General features: G+C 44.0%; 1 protein-coding gene across 9 annotated transcripts in view; it reads left to right on the top strand.

The window, feature by feature from the left end:
- Positions 1–16,695, top strand: part of FOXP1 (forkhead box P1) — a 655,361-nt gene that overhangs the window by 498,646 nt on the left and 140,020 nt on the right. For 4 of the 9 annotated variants that reach the window (XM_040408625.1, XM_040408629.1, XM_040408627.1 and 1 more), the window contains one exon: positions 12,411–12,497. The exons of the other annotated variants lie outside the window; for them this stretch is intronic. In XM_040408625.1, coding sequence (XP_040264559.1) covers positions 12,411–12,497 — 87 coding nt within the window. The remainder of the gene's footprint in view (positions 1–12,410; positions 12,498–16,695) is intronic. 9 annotated transcript variants of the gene reach the window in all.

Raw genomic sequence — 16,695 nt, forward strand, 5'->3', positions numbered from 1 at the left:
CTTTACAGGCCCGACCAAGTGGGACCTTTTACCAAAACCTTCCCCATTCTTGCACGATCCCCTTTTTCTATAAACTGGCCAGTTTACTCGATCCCGTGGATGACCGATCAAACTTTTCCTGGCTGATTCTTCTCTGCCAGCCTGAAGGAAGCAGAGAATCATCTACTCTCCAAGTGGAACGTCTCTTCTTGGGTCTTCCTTCTCTCAAGGAAACTGTGATTATTATTTTTTTCCATCCTTGCTGCAAATCTGGTATCAAAGGATATTTTCGAGGCCAAATGAGTGTTGCAGATAATAGATCATAGATAATGTTATGATTACCAGGGAATAAAATTAAAACAAAGGAAGCGGACTTGACTGGTCAAATACGTGTAAATTGATAGCAAACTGACATATGTAATTAACAGTGCTCCTGCCATTTTACCTTGTGCTTTACACCTACGGTGTTCAGAAAAGAAAGTGACTCCCACCTCGCTAATTACCATTATCACTGGAATGGTAGGGCTTGAGTCATTAGTTCCTTGTGCATTTAATTAGAGGATGGCTGAAATTGGATTTAACTTATTAGTTTTTCATGGATCACTTTCTTGTCATCACTTCAAATTGGATTGCAGCCCCAGGTAACTAATTATGAGAACCACAGGATCGGGAGTAAAAAAAAAGAAAAAAGGGAAAAAAAAAAAGCATTAATGAGAAATAACACTGCCGGACCCTTGCTGATAGTCCACTTGTGTTGTGGGAGGAAGCGGTGTGGAGTTTTGTACCGTTTCAGATTAGGGAGATCTGGGGCTTCTCCTTTGCAAGGAATCATGGGAGTCCATCACCACCTAGCGTGGCTTATATCGTGTACCACTGGGTTTAAGATGTTGTCGCAACAGGATTCCTCATTCAGCTCTTTAATGCTTAGATTAAGGACGTTACATTGGGATATTTGCTGAAGGGATGTGATAACGGTACATATTTCAATTCCGGAGCCAGGTGGAGAAGGTTTTATTTCACGAAATCCTGTTTTCTGGGGTCGGAGGAGAACTAGATGCTCCCGGACCGCAAGTCTGCAACTGGTTCCCCTAACTATTATATATTGCTTACAGTATTGGTCTGCTCAGATGTGGCAGGGGGACTTTTGGGTGCCCTCAGGCCCGGAGGTGACTGCAACGTCTACACCCTCCTACCTTAAAGGGGTTTTCAGGAGTTGAAGAAAGTTTTTAAAGAACTCAGAAAAGATTATTACTTACTACTTACAAGTTTATCGCACCATCAATGTGTGGCGCGTTTCGGCTCAGGCGCGAGACTTGTATGTTTGAAAAAGGCTCTTGCCTGAGCCGAAACGCGTCTGGCATATTGATGCTGCAATAAACCTGTAAAAATCTGTAAAGAAAAAGAAGTAAGTGCCGGCCTTTTCTGAGTTCTGTATTTTGGAATGCTCTCCCTGGACACAAGCACCATGTGAAGCATTGTGGAGCGCCGACTGGTTGTGACTAGAACGTTTTTAAAAACAGCTCAGATCAGTGTAAAACAATAAAGTATAGGATAGTCACTTTTATGTTCTGATACTTCCCTTACTGGCCTCTCCTTCCAGGTCCCTGGAAAAAAATGCCTGCCCAGCCAATCATAATCTGCAGTGATGACCCACCTCAACCAGTGATTGGCTGAGCAGGAGTTTCCTGTGTGACAAGATGGGATCCAGGAAGTTGAAATCATCAGGGACCTGGAAAACCATGGAATGGGAGTAGCGGGGGAACAGGAAGGTGGATTTCCCTTATTTTATTATTTTATCCAATCTGATCCAGTTTTTAAAAACTTTCAAGCCCCTATCTGGGGAATTTGTATCCCTTATTCCTCCTCTAGGAGTTTTCTGATCTTACCAATATGACTATTTTTACATTCTGTCTTAAAGGGTATGTCCACTTTTCGAACAATTTTTTTTCTTGCCTCTAAAGTAACATTAAAAGATTTTGCAATTAGTTAACATTAAAAATATGTTTTGCGCATACAACCCTTGTTTCGACCTATGTGTCGCCACGGTTACAGACAATTCTTGTGCATAATCTAATTTTGCAGTGTTGTTCCACTTCCTCGGCCTCCTCTTCTTGCCAACCTAGAGAGATTTGAGTACCACATGTAAGGCTGAGTTCAAATTCTCTGTTTAGCTTTCCATTCTTCTGATCTGTCAGAAGAAGAGAAATTTTTAAAAAAAAGGATCCTGTAAAAAAAAAACTGATCCTGTTGCATCAGTTTTCATTTGTTTGAGCCATTTCCATCTGAGATCAGTTTTTTTAGATGGTGAAAAAAGTCCTGCAAGCAGTACTTTTTTTCCGTCTAAAAAAACGGATCTCAGATGGAAATGGCTGAAGCAGATCACCGTTGATGCAACAGGATCCGATTTTATACAGGATCCTGTTTTTTTTCTCTCTCTCTCTTCTTCTGACGGATCAGAAGAACAGAAAGCTAAATGGTGATGTGAACTCAGCCTAAGAAGGTTGAAAGAGGTATTAAAAAAAAAAAGAGAACCATCTCACTGGCGCCATCTTTTTGGAAGTGGCTCCCTGTGAGTCAAAATTAAAAGACTTTCTAACAAACCTTGGGACTTGACAGGAGTAAATAGCCAATCCAGATATCCATCCGTAGACCGCTGTTTCGGGGTGGTTGCCTCTCGTCAGTATGAAGTAGAATCATGTAAGAATGGGTCAAGTCACAAACTAGTTTGTTATTTGTAACCATGGGAACACAGAGATCTGCATGGGACCTGCATACGCAGTACAGTAGGATGTTTTGGAATTAAGACTAGTTGCAATGTTGCTTATTTTTTTTTATTGTATTGGAGCGATACAAAATGGTTGCAAAAGTCTACATACCCAATGGCCAGAATACAATAAAATCTCAGTATTCTTTGCCTAATGGACCTCTACCCCTATCAGGCAGCAAAAACAAATTGATAATCATCATCTGCCTTTTGGACTGTAAAAATGTACCCATACCATTGTGATATGTGATCATTCGGACTAATCCTCCTCCTTTTGGGACCATTGCGCAATTTTGGAATTTTACATTCTGTTGCCAGCAGGAGGCGCTCTGGTCTACTTACACTGTCTTTTACCCTTCTGCCAGTGATCAGCATTGCAGGAGCATAGATCCATCCCATCTCTCATCTATCTGTACACATGCCTTTGCAGGGATAGAATATTCTTCTCCTGTGTTCATTAAGAGTGTGGTAGCTGCCGTTTTGTCCTCATGAGACAAGAAACAAAAATATCGGAGTAACTTAATGAATACGATTTAAAGGGGTCTTCCAAGACTTTTAAACAGAGGATAGGTCATGAGTATCTGATCAGTGGGGGTCCGACACATGGGACCCCATCCATCAGCTGTTTGAGACGGCAGCTGCCCTCACAGTAGCACTGCTGCCTTCTCTTAGCTCACCAACTACAGCGCTGTCCATTGTATAGTGGCTGTGCTTGGTATTGCAGCTCAGCCCCATTCACTTCAATGGGGCTGAGCTGCGCCTAGGTCATGTGATCAATGAATATGACATCACATGACTTGGGCAAAGCTGCGAGAAGGCCGCAGGGCTTCTGCGTGCGCTGGTGCCTTCTCAAAACAGCAGATCAGCGGGGGTCCTGTATGTCGGACCACCACCGATCAGATACTGATGACCTATCCAGAGAATTGGTTATCATTTAAAAAAAATCTTGGAAAACCCCTTTAAATCACTGCAAGATAAATTTTGAAGACACACAACTGTGCCCACCTAAAAGCAACATAGAACTATCACGTTTTCTAGCTTGCAATCAAAAAGAATAAAAACATACAATAAAGAATAGTAAATTAAAATGTGTTATTTCCACTATGTCCACCAGGGGCACTATTCTATTTAAGTCTAACCTTGCTTGAACAAGTAGTATAGCATTTCCATCCAGTGATAAAGATGAATGGTCTAGCTAATGTCATTTTTTGCTACTTCAAGGCTGTGGCTTTAATACCAAGCAGGACACACACTCTGCAAGGAGTTTCTATGTTCTCCTCCAAATACTGCAGTTTCCTCTTAAAGTCACAACATCCTGACAAGGTAATTGGCTTCTCCTGAAATTACTCCCAGCGTGTGTAAAGCGAGGGCATGTTTACTCAACGTTTATAGAGAAATAAAGTCAAAACACTTCCTGCTTATTAATTGCGGACATTTCCCCTTTAAGAGAAGGGACCACTGAGTGTGAGGTCACCTTACCCCTTGTGCTGCTGACTTCGTATTCTTCTTAGGTTATTCCACAGGATGCTTAATGCGCCTGCTTTATATGGCGAAGCACAAAGAAGCTCGTGTCCCACCATGAACGATATGATTCATACTTTTAACAAGTTAAGTCCTGGATCTGCGTGAGGTCTCGGGAGGAAATGACACCCCTGATGACCTACGTCTAAGACTGAAAATATGTGCATCATGAAATAATCCTGTCTAAACTTCATCCCCCTTCAACCCCTCCTTGCAGAAACGGGGCTCCATTCTCAAGGCCTCTAATGAGAATTATATTTAAAAAAATTTCACATGATAAATTGATTTAAGGATTGCATAAGTAATAGTCAACGGTGGCTGAAGACGGGGCATGCTGGGGTCAAGTGATGTAGGGCTTTGCACGCTTCCATGGGAGGAGCTCTGTGGGTGATTGAAGCCACCTCGTTTTTAATTTGGTAGGTCTGCAGGAATTTCTGATAAAGTGCAGAGGTTGATTTTCTCTCAATTTGAGAAGGCAGAACATTTTTGAACTACTGTTTTTTTCTCTTTTTCCAACTCTTCTCGGCTTTTAAAGCTCCGTGGCACAGGCGTGACATATGCACACAAAATGCTCCAGCCTGCAACTCATTAGAGCACAGCATTGGAGCCGGTCCAGTGCTTCGAAAAATTTCCTGAAGCCTACAACAACAGCAGTTGGTGCAAATGCAATTCAAACAGCAGTGACAGTGAGGGGCAAGTCCTACACCCCTGGCACAGTGCCCAGGTACAAGAGCGAGAAATAATAAGGAGCTGGATGACTGGAGAAGTGGCTTCTATGAGAATACCATATGACATCTCTAAAGATGTTTTCAATGTTCTTCTCCATCAGTTCACTTGAACTATAATCTATCTCCTGCCTGGAACTTTGGGATTTTTTTAATAGAACGCCATGGTACTATTATTTAACGATTGGTATGAGCGATCACTATGGGTTGTGTCTTCTTACCGTTATGTGCGTCCATTGGTAAGTTCAGCCTTCAGCAGTTTGGATGTTTAGAGCACAGCCCAGGTGGATATCCTGTCTTGGGCAACTTAGATCAACTGCATTTTTGGGCTGCAGGAGATGGAGGTTGGCCAGTAGGTCTTCAGTCAAGATATAGTGACCCCCCCCCCCCCCGCCCCCCCCCCCCCACTCCTTTATCCAGACAGGTTTTCAGTTCTCTTGTCTATTATGCATATTTTCTTTCACAAGACCACTTCTCCTAGAAGACCATTTTTTAAATGCTATTTTGGGTGGTCTTCAGTACAACCAGAACCTTTTTGAAATTTTCCCTTGAGCTGTAAACAAATTCTACCAAAATCCCTCCATCCTAAACCTAGAAACCATAATTTGAATCTCATATTCTGAAATAGTGGTAGGTTACTAGAATATACCATGGCACCTGGAAGGGTCTTTAGTTTCCTATTTCAAAACTGTTCATCTCTTTGCCATATTACATCATGGTCTTGCATCCAGAGCATTCAGAGGTCATTTTTTATTATTCTAATTTCCAATTTTACAAAATAGTGTTTAATATATTTTATAATTCCAGCTCAATATTGTATTTTTTTTTTTTTATTTGGAGGGGGGAAGACATTGAAACTGACTAAACAATTGACATCCCTGTTATCTTTTCTGCCCATTTTCCCCTCTGTTATTATGTTTGGATGTATTGGTGACCATCATAACAGGGCTCAAAATTTGCAATCATTACAGCTACTGTATAATCCCTGAAATCTCAGATTATTGCATCAAAGAGGATTATTGCCAATATCTGAGAAACACAGTGTGTAAATAACGGCTTTGCCAGTTTTTAAAGTTCAGGAGATTTTGAGGCAAAGCTCTATGGAGATGTAATGTCGTCAATATACCCTGAAGAAGGGAACTACTGATTCAAAAATGGGTTGGCTGTTTGACTATAAATCCTTAAAACTCTTGAAGCACCCACACAGACCATGATCCTAAGGAGATGTTGAAACTTTGGCAAGGAATTACCAACTTTTGGACTTAAAGGGAACCTGCCATCAACTTTATGCTGACCATACTGAGGGCAGTATAAAGTAGTGACAGAAATGCTGATTTTAGCGGTGTGTTACACATCAGCTTAAAGTAAGTGGTTGCCGAGAACCAGCATCATAATCATTGCAGCCTAGGCCTTGAAAAGAGTCAAATCTACCTGAGAAGAGTCCTGGTTATTCCTAATCTCCTGCGCTCTCACCCATCTGCTGATGATTGGCAGTTCTCTCCTAGAGAGAAAACTAGGTAGAAGACTGTCAGTCATCAGCAGATGGGTAAGAGAGCAGGAGAGATTATGAATAACCATGACTCTTCACAAGTAGATTTGACTCTTTTCTAGGCCTGGGCTGCAATGATTGTGATACTGGTTCTTGGCAACCACTTACTTTTAGCTCATGAGTAACAGACTGGTGAGACCAGCATTTCTGTCACTACTTTATACTGCCCTCAGTACGGTCACTATAAAGTTGATGACAGGTTCCCATTCCAAAAGGACTATTTTTGCTTCTGGGTTATCTGGATTTCCAGACCATAAAATATCAGATAACTGGACTTTTTTGCTCTGATGCTATTCAGTTAATATAATACTCAACTTTTATTGTCTCCTTCATGGCCATTTCCCCCCCCCCAAAAACTCCATAGTACCCTCTATGCCTAGAGGGTGCAGGGGTTACACATTCATATTGGCCTTGGTCCCAAATGTCCTTCTGCAACTTAGGGGGGTTGTCCCATACAGTCACAGTCATCTTGGTGCTCAACTGATCGCTACAGGTTTGGCTTCAGGACCCCCCACCCCCACTCGCAATAACAACCATAGACAGACATTTTTCCTGCAGGATGGGTTGGGTGCTCCAGATCAAAAGCCAATGCCTGTTATCAGCTCTTCAATCCGGCTAATGGAAAGGAGTTCCCATCAAGACCCTCACCTCTCTGAAGTTCCCACTTTAAGAAGACCGCTATGTTTTGAATGGAGTATTTGTTGGGGTGGAGCTGTTTTTTTTCAGATTTGGCATCTAGGCCCAGGAGTCCCTACGCCTCTTTCACACGACCATATGGCTTTTTTCAGTGTTTTGCAGTGCATTTTTCCGTTGTGTTTCTTTTCCGTTTTTCCCTTCCGTTTTTCTGTATTGCATATACAGTATACAGTAATTACATAGACAAAATTGGGCTGGGCATAAAATTTTCAATAGATGGTTCCGCAAAAGCGGTGTGGATACGGAAGACATACGGATGCATTTCCATATGTGTTCCGTTTTTTTTCGTGGACCCATTGACTTGAATGGAGCCACCGAACGTGATTTGCGGGCAATAATAGGACATGATCTATCTTTCAACGGAACGGAAATATGGAAACTGAATGCATACGGAGTACATTCCGTTTTTTTTTGCGGAACCATTGAAATGAATGGTTCCGTATACGGAACGCAATAAACGGCCCGTAAACGGGGGGAAAAAACGGTCGTGTGAAAGAGGCCTAAAACGTATGTAGAGACAGAGTTTGGATCTTAAATCCATCAATTTAAAAAACATGTACCTAAGTGGAAATTTCAACATCAGAAGGAAAAAAGGAAAATGAATCCATTCTCCAAACGCTCTTAAAAAATAAATAAAACCTTGTGCTTGTTAACGTGAAGTGTGGAAGATATTTTAGCTTTCAATGTTTTGTACAATTAGGGCCCAGGCGAGGTGATGTCATTCCTAGGAACTGTTTTTCTATCAGCCAGCCGTTGTTACATAAGTGATATCATAGACCAAAAATTATAAACATATCATGATCTGGTGTGCCTGAGTAACAGAAGATCAGGAACCTTTTATTAAGTTTGTTTTCCTTGTCATGTTGTAAAAAATTATGTGTTGGGCATATATTAGAAACAGATTTGGGATAATTCAGTCGCTGGTGAAGTCAACTCCTGTTATTTCCAGACAGTCAGGATTTGCAGGGGTGGAATTTCCATGAACTGAGGGCACTTGTCATGTTCCTCAGATCTGCCAGTAATTCATATGCCCTGTGGGACAACTGGGATGAACCTGTGTATTGTCACTATGGTCATATTAGTACCGTATGATATCGGTACAGTGAAATTCTTTTAGTCCGACATGCAACAGTCCAGACTTTCTATACTGAACACGCGTAAAGGATCTTGAAGTAATGAAGCTCAAACCAGTAGATGGTTAAGCCCCTCTCTTTCCTACAGGGGAACATCCCAATAATTACTAGGTAACGCCCCATGTGATATGAGTTACTATAAACCCCACTCCTTTTGTTGTCCAGTTTATGGAACCGTCCCCTGAAAATTAGGACTGATGACAAGCATGATCTGGAGAATGCACACTGAGTAATTTCTGTCTTTTTTCAAGCCTCATTGAAGTAAAATGGTTCCTTATACGGACCTGTAAAAAAAACAGAACGGACAAAGAATATGTTTGTGTGCATGAGCCCCAAGTCATAGATAAAGATAGATAATGAGATAGAAGATAGATAATAGAATATTGATAGATGATTGATAGATATTACATAAATCGATAGATACATTTTAGATATAAGTTAGATATTTAGATAAATATGAGAAAAATATATAGATAAATATTTAGATGTGAGATAAATGAATAGATATTAGATTAGATAGATGACAGAAATTCAGATATGAGATAAATGTCAGATATTAGATAGATAGATAGTGTGGGGGTTCGCTCTGGTAGACAGGGTGTGCGGACGCAGGAATAGAGGCAAATTACCAGTTTTTAAATCAAACTTCCGTGTTTATTCACACACAAAGCAAAAACAAAACGTCACTTTGCAGTCTTGGTTTTAGTTCACACACAATGGAAAGTCCACAAAAATCACCTTGTTGGCAGTTCTGCCTCCAGCAGTCCATAGCAGGCTTTTAGGGGCCGATTTCCCTTACAGACGGGTCTCAGCCCTCCAGCACGGCACAAGCCTCAGATCCCAGCACACACACACCTCCTGAGCTCCACTGTCAGACTCCTGACCTGGCAGTGCTGGCTGGTTTTTAGGCCTGGGAAACACGGCCTTGTACATGGGGAGTAGTCACCCACCCAGCACTTTGACTACTCAAAGTAAGAGCTGTCCCGGATCAGCTATACAGCCATACTAAGTATTAAGGCGTCAGACAGCAACTGCTGCTGACACATAAAAACCGGCTCTTACTCCACCGAGCCAGGAACCTCGGTGACACGTACCTATCATCCACGATGATTCCTTGTACCTTTTTACAATAGATAGATATTTAGATACCAACGTACAGTCCTGTATTTGTGGGAACATCTTACAAACAGGACCACAAAGAGGCGTAGCTAATGCGTATATGTCTAAAAGAGGCGTTCCCGTGTAGACTTGGAGGTGGAGCTTAAAATGGTCCTTTATTTGGGACTCAGATGTTGAGAAGCAGGCATGTATAGGAGGCAATCTACTGCCATGAAGGGCCTTGGCCGGGTCCCTCTTTTTGAGCCGCTGTCCACTCTAAAAGGCAGTGTCCTCATGAGAAGTTTCTATATCTGATTATATCTATCACACTATGTAATTGAGCTATTATTTTGCAGACTCTGGCTTTATTTCAGACGCCCAAATCAGATTGTGCTTTGCTCGGATAACGAATGTTAAACGCCGTCTAGCAACAGCTGTTTAACCAGAGACTAATTGGGAAATCTCCATCTCTGGCTTAGACAGCCTCCCTATAAAAATGATAATTATAAAGGCAGCCGCTTGTCATGCTACCGGTGTCTGGCTAGAGCCGGAGTGTATAGCAGGGGCGTCGTTAGGTCAAAACATTCGGGGCTTGAGCCCCGGATGTTTTGTCCAGGGCCCCGAATGTTATGCTGGTAGCATTTTTTATTTTATTTGAGAGCCCTTTAATATTGATTGGACCTGGGCAATCCACCACAGATCATCCCCCCGCCCCCCTTGTACTTGTTCCGCTCATCCGCTACTTGCGGGCTGTGCAGGCATAAGTTCAGTCACTTCGGTGCGCAATACCGTCTTGCGGCGCGTGATCCACGGGAGGTCACGGGTCTCGCTGGATCACGCGCCGCAGGATGGGATTGCGCACCGAAGTGACTGAACTCATGCCCGCGCAGCCCGCAAGTAGCGGATCAGCAGAACAAGTACAAGGGGGGTGAGGGGATGATCTGTGGGGTTGCCCAGAGTCCACTCCCATCAATATTAAAAGGCCCAAGCAAAGATTTCTGCAGTGGTGAGAAAATGAAACATAACAGATATTGGAAAGTTACCGAATGTTGTATTATATAATGACTGCAGTCTGCAGTACTGCACATCATTTGCTTAAACCAGAACACCCCTTTAAGCATGCCTTTAATGTGCAATTTCAACACAGTGGGCTTGTGCCCCGGATGTTTTCAGACCCTAGCAACGCCCCTGGTGTATAGGTAGGGCATGTACGTGGGTGCCCCTGGCAGGTACTCCCGGCTGTTAGCAGACACATTCTGCCGCTTGCTTGGGTGGCATTCAAACTAAACAGTCTACTCAGGCATTGGATTTCCGCCTGAGCCCTTTGATGCCGTGAATGTAAACGACATTAGCAGCAACTCTCAGGCCCTGCTCGTTGCACAGCGTTCAGGACGTCACCTGTGCCATCCGCCCTGATCAAAAACAGACCGCGCCGCTGTCATGGCGGGGGAACGGCTGCTCATACCCTTCTGCCAACAAAAACTTTTTATAGTGCATTTCCAGTTATTCCGTTGGAGCTTTTGGAAGGATGAGCTTTGAGGGTGCGCCATTAAAAAGCTAAAATTTATATTTAAAAAAAAATGATGCGTCTTGTGAAATTTTTATAGCCTGATTAACCGATTTGTTGGCGCTATATAAGTAAAGATTATTATTATAATAATGAATGGAAATCTTAAAGGGCATCTGTCAGCAGTTTTGTACCTATGACACTGGCTGACCTGTTACATGTGCGCTTGGCAGCTGAAGGCATCAGTGTTGGTCCCGTGTTCATATGTGCCCGCATTGCTGAGCAAAATGATGTTTTAATACATGCAAATGAGCCTCTAGGAGCAACGGGGTACAAAACTGCTGACAGATGCACTTTAATTCCCACCTGAGCTGATTGACACTGAGAGGTGGAAGAAAGTTGACCTGAATCGTGGGCTGTGGACGTTACAGTTGTAGACATGTCTTTCACTATAGAAACCTATCAATGCTACAATGTAACTATAGTCGTAATATACAGAAGATGTAACAATGTAACCCTACTTGATAAGGCTCCTATTTTTTGATCAGACCGTCCTGCAAATTGGGACAGAAAGGGGAGGAGTTATGCACATTTTACATAAAAGGGGAGTTCCTTTGTGCTCGGGGGTGGGACTTTCAAGTACAATAAAACTATTTCTAGAATTCCAAAATTGTTACTACACCCTGTCCGCATAGTAAAGTCTGATGGTCTTCCCTTGTCCCCTGCTACTCATGGTGCCCTTCCCTGCATGCTGCTGCTTTGCCTACATGGAAAACACATTGGCGGCCATCAATTGGCAGCTACTGCCACCCGATGTGTCGTCACATATCAGTGCTCGGCGATGGAGCCAGCGGAGCAGGATCACAGAGCAGTCCCTTTGCCAAATGTATTGCAAGTTTTTTTTAATTTTCGTATATATTAAGCCCCAAATCCCAAAATTTTACCTGCTTTAAAGGGCATCTGTCATCACTTAGATTGGCACTTGAATGCAGAGTCTGATGATATCTCCGGTATCTCCATAGGTGCAGACAGTGTGTAGGAAAAAAAAAGGCATATAATAGTATGCAAATTACCCCAGGTGCAATGATAGCAGTGCTGTTGCACCTGTCTCCTATGCCGTGCCCCCACCGCTGTCCCAGACAGGCCAGGCAGTGAAAACATATTCACGCCTGGACCTTAAGTCTCACGGGAGCGCGTACGGCAAATGCGCAGTAAAGGGCTGGAGACAAGTGGGCAGATGGGCAATCTCCATCCCTTTTACTGCGCTCCCGCGAGACTTCAGGACCAGTCGTGAATATGTGTTCGCTGCCTGACCTGTCTGACCCAGCAGTAGGGGCACGGCTTTAGAGACGGGGAGAGGAGCCTTTAGGTGCAACGGCACCACCCTTGTTGCACTTGGGGTTATTTGCATAATATAAAAACGCCTTTTTTTCTACAGATTGAGGACGCATATGGAGATAACAGAGATATCATCAGACTCTGCAGACAAGCGCCGATCTGCAGCGGCCGACCATTTCACCTACTGGTAAGTGATGACAGATGCCTTTTAAACCCCCTTCCCTGCCAAAATAAATGTTGTGATGTATTTATTAAGTCAACCCCCTCCCCAGGCCTGCGTTTCACATATGTCAGCCATGTCCTGTCACTCTAATTTCTTTTCAATGCGGCGAATATTGATTGGAATATATTTTTTTTTTGCGTTTGTCCTGCATGTGAAGGAATAAATGGCATTCCTCCGCTGAGAGAAACACATTGATTTTTCGGTTACTGAAATGTTTGTGTGAATATCAGCCTGTTGACCTGTTTAGTTCGTTCCCTGTAGATGCTGCGTACGTTCGCGGTTAATGGTTTAACTAAACTTTTTTTTTTTTTTTTAAATAGCTGTAGAATCGATGGCGCTGGTTTACTCCATGAGCGGAGCGCCGGGATCAGCACAGCGCACCCCGCTCCCATACACAAAGGCTCGTTTAGCCGAAAATTGAATGCACTAGTGCCGTTAGATAGAAAAATTGCCTTAAAGCACTTTCCCACCTTGCGGGAGGCGCTGTGATTTAGACTCGAGCCCTGTAAATACACCCTCCATCAGATGAAGAGCGCGGAAGATTAGAGACATGATGTCTTTTTCTTGCTTTGCTCGTTTTTCTTGATGACGGACAATCTCAGCGGAGCGAGGGCTTAATACTGACATAGATCCAGCCATATAGCCCGCCATTAACCGGGTTGTATCATCTTCACAATACCTTCTTTTAATAAGGGAACCTCCAAAAAACAAGCAGGAATTCCCGCCGATCCGATGTCATTTAAAGGGGTTTTCCTAAAATTTTATATTGATGGCCTATCCTCAGGATACAGTAGATCATCAACATCTGATCAAGTGGAGGTCCGACTGTTGAAGGGGCCTCAGTGCTCTGGTGAGTTCGGCGCCCTCAGTGCTCTGGTGAGTGCGGCGCCCTCAGTGCTCTGGTGAGTGCCGCGCCCTCAGTGCTCTGGTGAGTGCCGCGCCCTCAGTGCTCTGGTGAGTGCCGCGCCCTCAGTGCTCTGGTGAGTGCCGCGCCCTCAGTGCTCTGGTGAGTGCCGCGCCCTCAGTGCTCTGGTGAGTGCCGCGCCCTCAGTGCTCTGGTGAGTGCCGCGCCCTCAGTGCTCTGGTGAGTGCCGCGCCCTCAGTGCTCTGGTGAGTGCCGCGCCCTCAGCGCTCTGGTGAGTGCCGCGCCCTCTTCCTAGATCCTTTTTGGCTTTAATTAAAATTTTGTAGGTAATGCACCTTTACCCAGGCTAGGTCCTTATTGGTAAACAACTCTTCCTAGGCCAATGACACCATTTTAATTGGTCACGTGTCCGAGGCGCAGCTCCGTCCTATTTAAGTTAATGGTTGTGAGCTGCAATACCAAGCACAGCCACTATACAATGGAGGGCGCTGTGCTTGGTATGTTGTAAAGGGACCACAGAGAAGAATGGAGCGCCACTTCCTTTTCGAACTGCTGATCGGCGGGGGCGCTGGGACCACCACCCATCAGATATTGGAGAACTTTCCTCAGTTTGAAAATCTCAGACAACCCCTTTAGGTGGGAACCTGGAAACAAGTAGTCTGTTCCCTGCAGCGCCATCACTGGAAAGATTACGCATTATATAAGATAATTGGAAGCTAATGCTAAGATAGTCTATCTATCATACAGATCACCAGTAGAGCTGCACTTTTGGACACCCTGCCGTACTCATACATTTTGTGATTTGCAGATATCCTGTTTTGACTCTGCAAAAACCACAAAATGTCTCACCAGGAGCGCACAACAAAAAACAGGCGCGTAAACAAAAACTACTGTAACAAGACCACGCGGGAAACAAAGGGTGCAGTCGGCGTTCAGCAAATATTTCATTTTCCTATTTGCTTTTATTACAGTCATCTGAGAAGACGGTCATCAAAGCGGAGGTGCCAGAGATAAAATCGTGTTTGCGTGATTGCACACAGCCGAGACCTTGGTCTTTGATTGCTGTGATTATTTAATTTTCACAAGAATTAGCAAATAAACTTTCATGATTAGGAGAGGGCCACTCGTCGCGTTGTCGGGTTCCAGAGCACTGAATCCCGCTGGAATGTTACATGGAATTCCACACCACACAAGGGCCACTTGGCCTGACCGCCCGGCCCGCCGTAGGGCCCTCTTGGTTTTAATTTTTGAATAACATACTTGATACCTTCTTTTCCTTTTTAAACATTGGGAATCCCCCTCCATGGCATTTCTATGACCCTTGGACCAGTTTCTTACCCCCGATTGCTTTCCAGCAATACAGTTTCTTGCCATTAACTTGCAATGGCATAGGAATAACCAGTGCTGGACCTCCTCTCTCTGGGGGCCCCGTAGCAGCTACATGGTCTGCTTCTATGTCAAGTACACACTTTTTTTTTGTTTGAATGGACTGCCTGAAAATAAGCTTATCCAACTGCTGGGATCCCTAGCAATCATGTTAATCTGCTCAGGAACCTGACAGCTAGTGTTCAATTTCCCTGCAGCACCTCCACTGGGGAAATGAAGTATTGCACAGTGCCGATCGGTGGAATTTTTTCTACTCTCATTCATGTCAATGAAAGGCCACCTGCACATGCTGGAAGCTGGCAAGAGCTTTGGGGCCCCATAGGGAGGGGTCCAGCCCAGGTATTCCCCACTGGCCAGAGGGGTTTTCTATAATACATGATCTGGAGGCTTTCACCTGGGTAATTGGGGTGGGTGAAGAAGCATTAGGCCATCTCCCCAAATCAGGGACATGTGATGGTATTGGCCAACACATGGAAGGTGCCCGATTGTAAATTTTATGATGGTCTTCCTGGTGGCCTGATCAATTATTTGTTCCCTATAATAACCTATCATGCAGAGAGGAGAGCTGCATTTACAAGCAGCAATCGTCTGCCCCGTGTATGGGAATGAGCGATCACCACTGCGATTATTTGTTCCCATACGGATGTTTTCGAAGAAGGATCTGCTGCCGGCAAACAACGATTTTATGTGCCAAATAAAACATGTGATCTCACCCCATGAAAGAGTTGGTGATCAGGATCACATTTACATTGGGGCAATTATAGGGAAAGAGCGATTATACAAAGACTCCTTCCTGATAATTGCCCTGATCCTCAGCCTGCGTAAAAGGGAGTTAAAGGGGTTTTTCAATCCTTTTATATTGTTGAACCATCCTCCTGATAAGCCATCGATATCTGATTGGTGGGCTCCGCCAACCCACACCCCTCCAACGATCAGCTGTTGGCAGTAGCTCTGATCATTGTGTATAGTGGATGGAGCTGGTTACAGTGGGAGCAACTCAACAGTAATTAGCTGTGTCCACGGCACAATGGATGGAGCAGCAGTTCCAGTGCTGAAGCGACGCCAGAACAGCTGATCGTTGGGGTTCTGGGTTGTCAGAACTCTTCCGAGTTGATTAGATAGTAAAGGCCCCATTCAGATGTTTAGAATTTATTTTCAGTTGCTGAAATTTTTGCAATCTAATCTGCCGTGTGTGAACATACCCTTAGGCCCCTTTCACAGGGGCGAGTTTTCCGTGCGGGTGCAATGCGTGACCTGCACTGAATCCTGACCCATTCATTTCCATGGGTCTGTGTACATGAGCAATGTTTTTGACGCATCACTTGTGTGTTGCGTGAAAAAAATTGCAGCATGCTCTATATTCCGCAGGCCTCATAGAAGTGAATGGGTCTGCGTGAAAATCGCGTTGCATCCGCAAGCAAGTGCGGATGCAATGCGATTTTCACGGATGGTTGCTAAGGAGATGATGAGATGAGCCCCGGGACCCCATTAAAGTCCATTTCCTGTATTATTTTCCATTATAACATGGTTATAATGGAAAATGATAGCATTCTTAATACAGAATGCTAAGTATAATGTCCATTAAGGGTTAAAAAATAATTTAAAAAAATTACTTACCTCATCCACTTGCTTGCTCAGCCGTTATCGTCTTCTTTCTTCTTCCTGCAGGTTCTGCAGAAGGACCTTCGATGACGTCATCGCAGGTCCTGGTGAATGAACATAGAAGATCCTTCTATCTTCATTCAGCAGGACCTGCGCTAAAGCCACCACGCTCACCACATGGTGAGCACGATGACGTCATCGCAGGTCCTGGTGAATGAACATAGAAGATCCTTCTATCTTCATTCAGCAGGACCTGCGCTAAAGCCACCACGCTCACCACATGGTGAGCACGATGACGTCAGCGCAGGT

The sequence above is a fragment of the Bufo bufo genome, chromosome 9 (genome assembly GCF_905171765.1).
Source record: "Bufo bufo chromosome 9, aBufBuf1.1, whole genome shotgun sequence".
Lineage (NCBI taxonomy): Eukaryota > Metazoa > Chordata > Amphibia > Anura > Bufonidae > Bufo > Bufo bufo.